The sequence below is a fragment of the Brachionichthys hirsutus genome, chromosome 1 (assembly GCF_040956055.1).
Source record: "Brachionichthys hirsutus isolate HB-005 chromosome 1, CSIRO-AGI_Bhir_v1, whole genome shotgun sequence".
Classification (NCBI taxonomy): domain Eukaryota; kingdom Metazoa; phylum Chordata; class Actinopteri; order Lophiiformes; family Brachionichthyidae; genus Brachionichthys; species Brachionichthys hirsutus.
In genome coordinates, this window is record NC_090897.1 from 3778736 (window position 1) to 3792328 (window position 13593).

At 41.0% G+C, this 13593-nt stretch overlaps 1 protein-coding gene across 1 annotated transcript in view; it reads right to left on the bottom strand.

The window, feature by feature from the left end:
* Positions 1–4452: 4452 nt before the first annotated feature.
* Positions 4453–13593, bottom strand: part of LOC137903367 (protein diaphanous homolog 3-like) — a 102110-nt gene continuing 92969 nt past the window's right edge. Inside the window, exon 28 of the mRNA XM_068747556.1 lies at positions 4453–4805. Coding sequence (XP_068603657.1) covers positions 4453–4805 — 353 coding nt within the window. The remainder of the gene's footprint in view (positions 4806–13593) is intronic.

Consider the following 13593-nt stretch of genomic DNA (forward strand, 5'->3'; position numbering starts at 1 on the left):
GGCTTTAACCCGATAGATGTTGGGTGTTACAATTCACAGACATCGCTGTGGTGAAACCTGCTGCACCTCTATTCAGCTCCGGAGTTTGAGATAAGAGAGAACAACCCATAAAAGGACTACCTACTCTTCCGTTGTGGGACACATCATTATTATTCTTAGAAGATCACGGAGCTCGGTGCGCATATTTTTAAAGGGCGCACTCCTACGTTGGAAGGGCTGGGTCCTGTGAGCTCTAATCATTGTGAAAGGCATTTTATTGTGTTGTTGTTCAGCGGACAACCGGAGCAAATGCACAATCAGGAAACACACAAGTGAACGAAACCGAATCAAACCAAGAAAATATCCGTCTCATTCCTCCAATTCATGAAAGGTTGAACCTGAAGCTACTGTGAGCCAAGAGGCCGTTCAGATTGGCCGGTCGATGACACAATGAGAGCCGTTAAGGTTGCATGTTGACCGGCTACGATGACCTATTACACAACCTTCGGACTTATAAAAGTAGCTAAAAATAAAAATAAAATAAACTGAAAATGTCTTCAAACTGGGGGGGGGGGGGTATGCCTACGAAGAGCCTCATCTTGTGAGCAAGGAAAGGGGATCACACAATTGGGATGTTCTGCATTAGCATTAATGTGCTACAGACTTTGACATCCATTAGAGGTCTCCTTTCATTTCCTCTTCAACACATGGTCTCCATATAAATTACTAAACAGCAGAATCTTGTTTTTTTCTTGGTTCTTTTGAACTGTCATGATGTTCCTTGCATGCCATTGTGGTTATTGTGTAGTGTTCGGTCTGTCCGCATGTGTTTCCTGATTTTAGTGTGTTCGGATTCAGCCACTGTCTCTTTGATATCTTTCTTCAAAAGAGACTGATTGAAGCTCATGCAGTGAAGGTGAAGAATGATATATTTATTATTGTGTGTCTTACAGTGCAGGGGTAATATAATATATATATATATATATAAGCAAGACAATAACTGAACAAATACACACATTGTTGGATCTGCTTTTGCTGTAATGACGCCGTGTTTGCTGTTGCAAATTCTGAGCTGAGAAGAGCCGTGGCAACATTTTCTCCAACGAAAAAAAATAAATAGGAAAGAAACAAAGAAAAAAGAAGTCAGGAATGGGGGGAAATTAGGTTTGCGTGATTGTGTCTTTGACAGAGCAGCCACAAGACAAACAGAGACCAACTGACGCGGCGCAGCACGCAGCTGCTCTAAATTGGTGAAGTGCCGTTTTTAAGTAATCTATCTCGTGCAACAAATGCACTTCAATTGATATAAAGGCCTCCATAAATCATGCGACACCTCATGTTTCACTCGCTTAACTGTGACCTACAACATCTTTTTAGGCCTCCAGTCTACTTGCTTCACCGTTATTGCACCTCATTAGTGACTGCGCTTTGTGAGCATTGGCCAAAGACTAGAGATCACGCGGTCTAGTGGCTGAACAACCTCCAGTCTACACGCCGACTGTGAGCTGGAGCTGCCGACTCGCTTCTTTCATAACGCACCCCGTAAACATCATACTGGATTGTAAAATCTGTTTGCAGTCGGTGTAATCCAGACAATAATTACAGTTACACCATTTGTCAAGGTGAATTAAAACCATTTCAGAATTTTGAAGGAGACAGGGATGGATGGTTGTAACCGACACCATTAGCAGAAGATTACAGACCAGGCAATCTTAATATGGACATTTTTGCACTGGGAAATTGTACTCTGTACAATTGTACTCTGTATGGTGACAGATCTGTTGATCACACCACAGCTCCCGACTACAAATAGAGACAGATCACAGTAAGTTGCCACCCACCTGAAGAGTGGAAAATAATTCACCTCTCTCCATTTGCTGTGAATTGCGTGAAGGCTCCTCATTGTCACCTCTGTCTCATTACAAACGAGAAAAAGTGCCTCAGGATGCCATGTGGTGGGGATGCAACAGCCACAGGGTGAAGAGCCCTGAATTGAGCTGATTAAAAAGTCAAACTGAATAACTGAACCTCGAAGAAGACAAAAGTGGACAGAGGATGGTGGATCCTGGCAGCTACTAAGCCCCGCTGAACTACTTTAAGGTCCGACCCCAGTTCTACTTTTTAGCCTGAAACCTCGTTTTCCAGTGTCCCTGACTGTTTGACTTGACCCTTAAAACAGAGTTGCGAGGGGGAGTGGTGGAAATCCTTCCTCTAGGTAGGAAGTGGGATACTTGTGAATAGTGCTAGCAGAAAACGAAACTTATCCACTGATGATTTCATAAGTGCGTATCAGGTGTTGTGTGTGTGTGGTTATTTTTGCTGTTTATGCGTAACCAGTCGGTTTAATCTTTGGCCTGTGTAATTTCTGGATCTTATTACCATGATGCCAGCTGCAAGGCCGTGGATCTAAAAAGGATTAAGGTGACAGCAATGCATGACTTTTGTGAGCGTTTCAGCCATCGGTAGCATATTGCCATGTTTTTCATTTTCCCCTCTAGTGGGCGTGGCTGCAGTCAGAACCGTCGTTTCCTCAGTTCTCATTCGCACGTTTAACTTTCTCCCCAATCAGGGAATCCCAGATTACCGTCTGCCACGCAATATGTTCTGTTCCCCTTGATTATGTCCACAGATAAACCCCATGTCTATAACGCAGACCTTTGTATAACAAGGACTCCTTTTGCATAACAAGATCTTGCCATCATTATGCACTCCTCCTCCTCTCGCTGCATTTGTCAGGCTAAATAAAAATATAAAGCTATTTTTCAGGTTTACTTTCAAAAACCTGCACAGACGATGACAAATGCAGTTATTGCACAGAGAGCATGCAGGCAAATAAAGAGAATGGATTGTTCTCGTGGACAATACGATAATCAAAATGTTTGAATAATTGTTCAGTTGTTTTGACGCCCACCCTTGTGCAGCAAGTTTTTTGCAAATGACAGCATTGTTCAAACAGTCAAACATTTTAGACTCAATAAAGGTAAAACATTTGGTGGCACAGAGAATCTGACTTTTAAATCAGGAGCACACTTATAGCATGTTAATGCCACAGAAGCACCATAGCAGGCAGTGCTGACACACACACACGTGTAATGGAAAAACGGGCAATGGGATAAAAGGAAAATATTTTCTCAAACATCATTGTCTTCTGTCTTTTCCATAGATATGCAATCTGCTTGCAACTCGTATACAACTTGCAATTAGTTCTAATTGTAATAATTACATTTTGGGAACTAAACCGTGAAATTGTTGAAATATTTTTGTCTTCTTTGTACTTGATCAACAGAAGTTATTTTTCCATGGCACTCAATTGATAATAAAGCTTTCCACACCATAAACATTAAATGCTTGGTTTCCCTTGACCTTCCAGGGCCGTTTCATAGAATAATTTTAGCTAGGGTTAAAGGTTAATTACAGCTACAACACCGAACGTTCGGGCTTTACAGAAGCTGAGCAGAGCAATTAAAACACTCGTCAGTTGTGCTGTCGTACAGACAGAGTAGGTTTTAGAGTCTCTATTGACTCGTAAATAGTGAAGTGTACATTTCTATGCTGATGGTACCTATTTCAGTCCACAGAAATCACTAAAGCAAACATAGACACACACGACCATCACACTCTCTTCAAGCACATTGTGTCTGAAACACTGCACAGTTCCTAATAAATATAGAAATTCAGTTTTCATACCATATTTGTTCATTGATTTGAACCTTGATTGAAGTATGATAATAATCACAAAGAGCATTATGTTCAGTTTGTGGAATGATTTAGAATGAAAGAGAAAACAAAGATTTATTTATTTATTTATTTTATTATAAACATGTCTAAAAAGTGACAGAATGAAAAATAATAAAGACAAAGAAAAACATACTTAAGATATGAGCAATTCCATTGTGAACACTGGTGAACAAAAAGAGAATCAGTTTCGCCTCACTCGTAGCTGGATGAACTTCATGATCCATTGTGACACATTTTGGACTAAAATCACATCTAATTACTTTAATGATCCATTTTCAATCACATGGCAGAACCTGGAAATAATGTATGCATTTACTTATATTATTTATTTATCTTTTTAGAATTGTACATACAATCAATTGAATTTATTTGAATTATATATATAAAGATAATCATTAATCAACACACAAGGAATGAAAGACAGAAAGAAAATAAGTATTTTTGAAAATAATGTGTAACTTGAGGTTTAAATAAAAGTTACAGATGAGATGTATATATATATATATATATGAAAAAAGCATACATTTATTGCAGTTTTCTGTTAGTTGAATTAGTTCGTAATGAACTGAATAATGAATTGAATATCAGTTTAATCTCTGAGAACATTCAGCTGCGAGCGAGTTCGTCCTAGTAATCTGCCTTAAATTTCTTACAGAAAATGATTTTTTATACGGTATATGCTGTGCAATCTATATATGTTTCTTTTCAGAGGTATCGTGCTCATGTGGACAAACCTCACAAGGCCCTGAGTTTCGCCAGGAGAACCTCTACATCCTCGTTCTCCTCGTTCGTGCTACAGCCGCCGAGTGCAGCACCAGTGACGGGCAATGGGGGCACTGCTTCAACTTCAATCTCTTTCACTTTCTCAGGGGGTTTTACCATCTCTCTTTCTATCAGCCTCTCGCTGCCCAGCCAGGAGCTGACCCCCGGCGGGTTCCTGCATCGGCGACCCGACTCAGAGCAGGCAGCAGACTGATGGCCCTCAGACTGCTTATTGGCCTTGTTGGCATGGGGAGTTTTCACCACCGCTGAACCCACATTTATATTCTGCCGAGAGCGAGACCTTTGTAAAGGTGTCCGGTTGTTTTCTGAGTGGAAAATAAAGAAACAAAGGAGTTAACACAACTGTGAGAATATGGAATCAGAGAGAGAGAGAGAGAAAAAGCAGATGAGTAGCAGCTGGAACTAGTGGGAGCACACAGAATTGAAACAGCATGAAAGAGAGATGGAAGAAAGGTTAGAAAAACACAAGCAAGACCCAGCATTAGTCATCCTGCAGCAAAACTCAAAATGACTGGAGAGCAGAACTCATCAGGTAACATCAGAAACAAGACATGCCTTAGCAAGCATTCACCCGCCGCAAACACGTATTCAAATGAGCTCAGTGTTAGTCTGGGTAAATACACACACAAATACACACACCATGGAAGTGTAAACTACAAATACAAACACTGATGAGATGGAAATCTCTGCAGCAGACTGTGGCATGCAGTGAGTTCGATGTGAAGGAATGGATGCGGCTGATTAACCACAACAGAAACTTAACGCTGTGCGTTGCCATTTTCCAATCTCCTAATCTCTTACCCTTTTCTCAAACATGGCACCCCCCAGCTCCACCTCTCCTGATGCCACCATTATCATTCATTCTTCTTCCTCCCACTCTCCATCTCAGCTCTGCGCTCCTGCAGAGTCGTTCTCTTCATCGGTCTCATTTTCCACTGTCTTCCCTCATTCTCTCACCCTCCCCTCTGGCTTCTGACTTAAAACACACGGCGACAGACAGTGGAACAGAGCACCAGCCCAGATCAGACCTGCGTTCTGAATTATAATCCCTTTGAGTAGATCCGACACTTCTTCATCAGTATGTGTGCACTGGAAGGAGAGGGTAAATCCATATTCATGTGACCTTGAGCGAGAGGCTGAAAGGAGCGGTGCGAGGAACGCCACCATCGCATTTAAAGTTTCCTGCGCATTAGTCTGGCAAACAGGAGCCAAACACAACCGAGCAGAACAGAGCGACCCGCTCTGTCGGCCAATTGTTAATGAGTTTGGAGCGTAGCCAGTCAGTCATGACAGTGTGTTTTATGGTCCGCATTGACGAATGATGAAAAACGTCCCTGAACGCAACCTCTGACAAATAAACAAGGATGAAAGAAAGAAAGAAAAGTATCAGACATCAAGGAAACAAATGCAAAATTAAGCCAAGAGAGACAACGTTCACACAAACGCCGACACATTGTTTTTTAACTTTAACTAGAGTTAATGAGTACGATTTGCTGCTGCTTCTGGACACTAACCAGAGCTTTTCCCGTCTTTGTAGTCTTACTTGTTTCTATCTGCTCTTTAAAGAATAGAATAGAATAGAAATATTTTATTGTCATTGTACGTCGTACAACGAAATGAAAATAGGGTCCATAAACACACCTTTCCTGCAGAGGTACAAACCCAGGTAGCGGTTGACAGGACAATTCTAAACAGTATTATCATGAATTTAATGCACTGGAATTTATCTTTATTTTATGATTGAAGATTTGGCTCTCATCTGCCCTGCTTAAATCTTTGATGAGATGGGTATATATATATATGGCAAAACATATATTCATGAAAACTCTCGCTATAACAATAAAAAAAGAGATGAAAAACCTAGACTTCAATATAACCTCTTATCCGAAAGTGATCCCCCCCCCATCCACCTGGCCTTCAGTGGTGAACATGATCAAAGTCCTGGCAAGTTCAATTTCTTCTAACTTTACCCGCCTGTGACAACTTGCTGCCCCTTCCTTTGAAGCTCCGCCAATTTCTCAACACATACCTCCGTCTCTGTGGTAAAACATGTCTAAGAGATGTAAAACATCTCTGATCTTACAAGTCGTACTCCTTTAACCAAGAACAGACGTTGGTTTTAGAGGATGACCATAATCTGAAGTGTAAAAAAAAACACACCTAATTGAACACAGCTGTTCGGAATAAGAGCAGAGTCTTTTTTTAGTTCAGATTTAGATAGAAAGATAGAAATCAGATACTTACTGTAACGTGAGCATGTCTCGCTTAAATTTGATGATTGTCAACCCCAGAGAAAGACTTTCCATTTTGAGTGTTGATGACTTACTCTAGAGTAAGAGTTTTAAACATTATAGCATCTGCCACACCACTGTTAGTTGACAGAGATCGATTTAGCCATTTATTAAATTCACACAAACTGTCTCGAGCCATTAGGCGAGCGGCGCTTCAGAGAAGGCTGTGTAGAGATCTGGTGAGCACACTTCTATCTGTTGCCATTGTCAGACCTTTGAGGTTGGGACAAGCAGCAGCAGTTGGAGACTAGCTCTGAACAGCAGTGGGGTACAGCCTTGAAATTAATTAATTCATCCTCAATTTGTGCCCATCATGCCTTGATCCAGTGTAAAGGTATTCCATAAAATCCACAAATACAAGATAATCTCAAATGTATCCAGCAGTTCGTGACATTTGCAACAGGTGTGGGGAATCACCCGCAAACCGTGTCCACATGTTTTGGGGTTGCCCTAAACTAAGTGCATTTTGGAGGGAGATTTTTTGCTACACTTAAATAAAGCATATGGCCAGACCATTCCTCCTAACTCGCTTTCAGCCATTTTTGGCATCCCTCCTAACACAATTTTATTGAATCCCCTCAAACAGACCTTGACCATTACTACTCTGTTGGCTCGTAGGCTTATTTTACTGTGGGAGCTTGCCCACCCCGCCATCCCATGATTTGTGGATGAAGGAAGTACTTTTTAATTTAAGGCTGAAAAAACTTTGATTTTTACTAAATGGCTCTATTAATAAATGTAAGGAAAATTGGCAGTCTTTTCTGTTATTGACTCTGCTTCCTGAGGTTGTACTGAAAGTTTGTTATTTTATTTTTTTCTCTTTTCTTCTTCTCCCAACTTATATTGTGTGAGCTCCTGTACGGGCTGGTGTTGTTGTCTTTGTGTGCAGCGACTGGCTCACTGCAATGCCTGATGTTTTCGACCTGGATGTGGGCGAGTTCAAGGGTGTTTTTGAGTAATGGACATACAGTTATAATGAAACCAAGTTGTTAACATGTTCTTCTTTGGTATGTCTTTTGTTAAAAATTAATAAAGAAAGCTGTAATAAAGCAGCAGTAGTTGGCGTCACCAGCATTGTTCTACCAGAATAATTTGTCATTCATTAATAATTACTTGTCCACTTCTGGCGGACAGAGGACTTTTAGGTAGAATATACATACACTGACAGAAACTATTTTTTCACAAGTTTTGGGAAAGGTTTTGGATGTTTCTTGTTCAAAATATCACACTCCTCTATTGATTTTCTGTTACACAGCAGTTGATCTTTACACACCGGTGTGATGGCAGTCGATTGGAAAACTGTCCCCATCTTATAGTATGAAATGGTATTCCTTCATTCTGTCAGGAGAATGGTGTTCACATTGTATGTGGTTCCCCCCCCCACTTCTGGTTGAGTTTTTCCAGTTTGTAAGCATGCAGGCAGTCGGCCTCAGTAAGTCTCTATACTGCAAGACAGCCTGCCAGTATTGTTGACAATGATCTCATCTACATGAAGAGCTGGTAAGAGATTGGAGAACAGTCAATACACGAGAAAAGAACGCAGAATTATATTTTCTAATTGCCTGTTAAACATGAAAACAATACATATCTGGTGAAAGTACCAGTCTTTCACAGTCTGCTGCTGTATTTTATAGTGCTGGCGGCACACTGGAAACGGAAAGTGGTTGAAAAAATAATGATAAAAGAGCTTGTCAGACAGAGCTTGCTGTGTATCGTCTTGCTCTCAACTTTCTCAAAGAACGTGTCTTTAAACTGTAAGCCTCGCAGCCCACAGCCTTTAAACCGGCTACTGACACCGGCTCTTCTGCAGACGAGGAAAATCTCAAACAAAACAGACTGCAGGTTGACAATACTATCAGGAATTAAGAAATGCAGCCATGGCGTTTTATGAAATGTCCGGTGGAATGCTATTTAGCGAGAATTTGAACAGGTCTGGCCACTTCACTGTATTTATATTAAAAAAAAGAGCAGTCCTTTCTTCCGTCTGCAAATAGTTGCGGAAAGGAATTTATATTTTCCTCTTGTCAGATCATTTGGCCCATTTGCATTTGCCACATCAAATACAGATGCAGATGAGCTATTCCTCTCATCTCTCAACCCCCCTCCCCTTCTCTTCACTCTCACTGAAGTTTGCAATATTTGATCACTTTAAGAAGAGAGGAGTCATGTGGACTCACAAAGACATCAACAGTGAAGTGGCTTTTTCCATCTGCAGAGTGACTGACAGGACAAGCTGAATTAAAAAAAAGATCAAACACATGCCATAAATCATGGCACAGCTAGCCGGCATGATGGCGTGCCGCATATTCTGTTTTATGATGACACTTCTGTGTACCATTTGGGACCATGTTACTGCTCAAGAATCAGGTCAAATACAGTAAAGGCAAAACACATGGAATTTAAAGTTTTGAAAACTCATTTTCAACTCAGAAGGAAACTAATGATTACATGTCAGCTTGTCTTTGAACACAACACTGAACTCCACTTTGATGCCCGATGGCTGTATGTGCACTGAATGGCGACTGCTGGCTTGTGTTGTAAAGAACATTGAGTGGTCTTCCAGACAAAGCAGGTACGGTACTCTCTCTGTAAGGACAATCCCTTTACCAATAATTAATGGTCAAAGTCAGCAATTTGTTTAGGTCAATCCTCAAGTCAATTAAATATCAGAAAATTCCGATAAAGGGCTACAGCAATTTGTAAAAAGGAAGATTGATTGTTAAGTCTGTTCAATAGTCTGCTTTTATGGTAAGAATGTGTGTAATTCACTTTTATTGTCAATCAATCTAACATTAAGCTATTTTCTTGATCAATCATTGAGCCCAAAATGTGTCAAAATATAGTGGGGGGAAAACAAACCTCACCCAAGGTGTTACATTAATATTTCCCATTATTTCAAAATAATCTACAACATATACATAAATGCCAATAAACCAGATTTGCCTCAATAGCATCACTCAGCGAAGGGAACTACACTCACCTCTTGGAGGTGAAAGGACCTGATAAAACATGCGTGTAGGAAATTTTATTTTCAGTCGGAAACCAATCCTGGCTCCAATAGAACCTCCCACAGGGTCCACATCTAGTATCCTATCGATCCGGAACAGGCCACATGGTCTCTTTTAATTCTGGGGTCACTTCTAATGTGAGATTATGACCGTCTACATCTCTCATCCTATTTGACGACCTTAATGCCAGATCCTTCCTGCATCAAACATCATGGTGTGAATGAAAATGTGGGTGTTGGGCTCAACCACTTCTAGACGAAACCCCGGGACCAAAGAATGTCATGGAAAAACCTGATCTACAAAACGCTACCACTATCTGGATCATCATCATCATCATCACCCTAACCCTGCTCAGTGGCCCAGTGGCATGCAGCTGCTTTTCAACTACCTAAGAAAAGAACAATTATCAAAAAGGGAGACAATACATGACAGAAAAACAAAACAAAACACCCAGACTGACCTAACCTGGACATGGGGAAAGGCAAGACACACAATCCCCGAACAATTGGCTGATCATTTATGACAGCTAGTATGGTCAGGTGACCGATTCCCAGTCATCGTTTTGTCAACATGACACTGCACTGTGCAAAACAATAATTTAATGCATTTGTACTTGTCTTCATAGAAAGACGTATTACATTTAAGTTTAGAAAATTTATGGTTTCGCAAATGTAATCGATATCCCAGTGAGTCTGCTAAAAGGTAAAAGCTAACAGACAGCGTGTCTGTTTGCAAGTGTTCATTATAGACTTGCTATAATTGAGGATCATTACCTGGTGAAACCCATTAATGGAAGGTTTGTCCCTTAATCATTGAATGCAACTTGTGTGTGTGTGTGTGTGCATAAAGGCCATCTGTCTAACTTCTTTGTCACACAGCAAAACAGCACGTAGGGTTAAAAATGAGGAAAAATGTCAAACGATGAAAGGACAGTGGAAGAAGCACAGCTGTGGAGGAAGTGGGATGATGATGAAGAAGAAGATGACAAGATGGGCAGAACAAACAGACAAAAGACAGTGGCATTAGTTGAAGAAAATGATTGTAATTTGGACTAGATTAAAAGCATTGAGCACATTAAAGACAGGAAGAATTAATGATAGAGAAAAAAGGAAACTAGAGGACGTCTGTGGATTATTTAAAGATGATTATAATGAACCCGTTGCTGCCTTTTTGTTTTGTTTAATATCATAAATTGAATATGTAATAATAACAGTGTAGATCTTTCAAAATCATCACTTCCATTAGGAACTGGGGAAATAAAAGTAGCTTGAATTTCAGTGTAAAATTAAGTCACCACGATGGCAATCAGCCATAAGATAATAATAATAGCCATCTGCCTTGGGCGCAGTCCGAGCATGGACGGGAAGTCCTACGGTTTAGGGGAAAGGGAAGCAGTTGTGTGGCATTTATAGGGCACAGTCTATGACTCACCTACAATCCAATCCATACCAACAGAAATAGCACTGGTCATTGGATAGGTATTTGCACTAGTGCAAATGTGCACACACGGAGACACAACATGCTTCCTCTGCCACACTTAGGCAGACATGATTGAGCCTTATTAAAATCAAGCGTACATGACAAGGTGCTTTGCAGCTCCAAACCAAAAAGGGTGACATGAAGGATGTGAAAAGGTTGAGCCGGATGTCCCTACAGTCTTCTTCTGTTCAGCGTGAACCCTAGCCACTGTTAGCTGCAGTCAAGCGTGACATCGCATTAGCACACCTTGGTGCATCTAACAATGCCTCAAAAGAGATTCTGGTTCCCTGCCACTAGTACTGCTGCCCTAGAGACAGCACTGGCTCACATTGCACACGACGCTGTCGTGAGAAGACAATCAAAATAAGAAACGCAAAGTTCCAGTTTGTGTGAACCGCAAACTCCAACAAGCAACAGTCGATGCTTGGAGATACATTTTCCATGTTGTCAAAAGCACTGCAATTGTGACACATTGATCCGAGTAGTACTTTCATGAGGCGACTGACAGAAAGTCAACCTCCAATAAAATAAATATAGACAACATTTTTGCACATTTGAAGGTTTGAATCTTGCCGAGAGAACAAACGCAGACACATCCATTGTTATAGCAAAGCATTGCTCATTATAAGCACCATGCAAAATGATATATAATCACATGCCTGACCTTTGGAGGGAAAGTGTTGGATGAACTTTGGATACGAGCTTACGTGCATATCCCAAAAATAAATACTTTTAACGCTGTAAATTAGTTTCACAAGCCTGCAAGTTGTTAAAAGCCTTCGTATACCGAAAACATGCTGTTCCTCAGGACGAGATTAGTGAGAATGCAAAAAACAGGATATGTAATAAATGGGGCAAAGCCAGCTAAAAAGAGACAGGAGCCTTATAATATGAACAAATAACGTCTGCCTCTATTACAAAGTGGAACTACACCTGGCAGATGGTTGCAGCAGCACAGGCTCTTACTCCTGCTTTACTCTAATTATATCCACATGCAGGGTAATGGACTGAGAATGTTTCCTCATACGGGGACAGCATCACTTCCTGGAGTGTCTGTCTCTATTCCCATTCTCTCACTCTCCCACACACAGTCACGTGTTCGTAAAACAGGCATGAGACAAACGCAACAAAGCGAGAAAGCCTGACAAACACACACACACACACAGTACAATGAACAGCGACTATTTCAATGATACAGATGTACGGCCAATGTGGCCTGCTCCCTCTAGCATGAATTAAACATGTCTTGGTTTCAGGCTCTGCTACCTGTTGTTGTTTATGTGGTTACTGCTGGTAAATATTCCCCCTGCAGTTCTTGGCTAATGCATATGTATTTGCCCTCTGTGGCTTCACACTAACTAAGGGTTTCTCACAGCCGCCTTCTCCAGGAGAGTACACCTGTCACACAGAGTAAAATATTGATCTTTCACCCACCTCCACAAGCTGCAATACGCTCACAAATTCTGCAAAGTCCAGACAGAAAGACAGAATATTTTTTTGTTTTGTTTTAGCCTCCAATCAGTCAGTTACAGTAATTAATGGACTGGTTAAGAGAGGAGAAGTCAACATAATAGGCATGGCGCTCAGCCAATAGACTGCAGCCATGTACATGTGTACACAGACTGCAGTGGATTACAGAGAACAGCTGAGAACTAATAAGCATTCTGGAGCCATATCCTTCTGAGACCCAGCACTGTCTTTCAGTCCTGCCTCCAGCCACTGGTATGATTTTCCCATGTCGGCTTCCGCTTCACTTTGTCGGTGGTACATGCCATTCGTGGGCTTGTCCTCATACACATATATACGGCACGTACCACAGACAAATGCATATATATATTTTCTTTTTTTGCTATTGTCAACGCTGGCAGCTGAGCACTTGTGTTTAACACTTAGGCCAACTCTGACAGTTCTCACTATGCAGGGCCAGTCCTGCCAAACAGACTTATGAATTCCAAACAGCCCAGAGTCATGCTCCATATTTCATTGAAGTTGAATATTTAAAAAGATCAACCCACTCAAAACCCTATAAAACCTATCGTTCTGGGGCCTTGTGTCCTAAAAATAAAATCACATCTGCCATATCGCATTACAGACAGCCACATCAGCCTCCATCTCTTAACCATTTCCCTCTCTCTCCATGACAAACTCCATCTGGTCACCAGCCTGTTACCATCAACAAAGTTTTGCTATCTCGTTCAAACTGCGCACTACTTCCTGCCTCTTCTATCTCATTTGCTTCCCTTTTCTTCCTCGCTGTCTGGAACTCGTAATTCTTTTTTTCCTTTATTGCAACTCTAACTCCTCAGCTGTCCTCA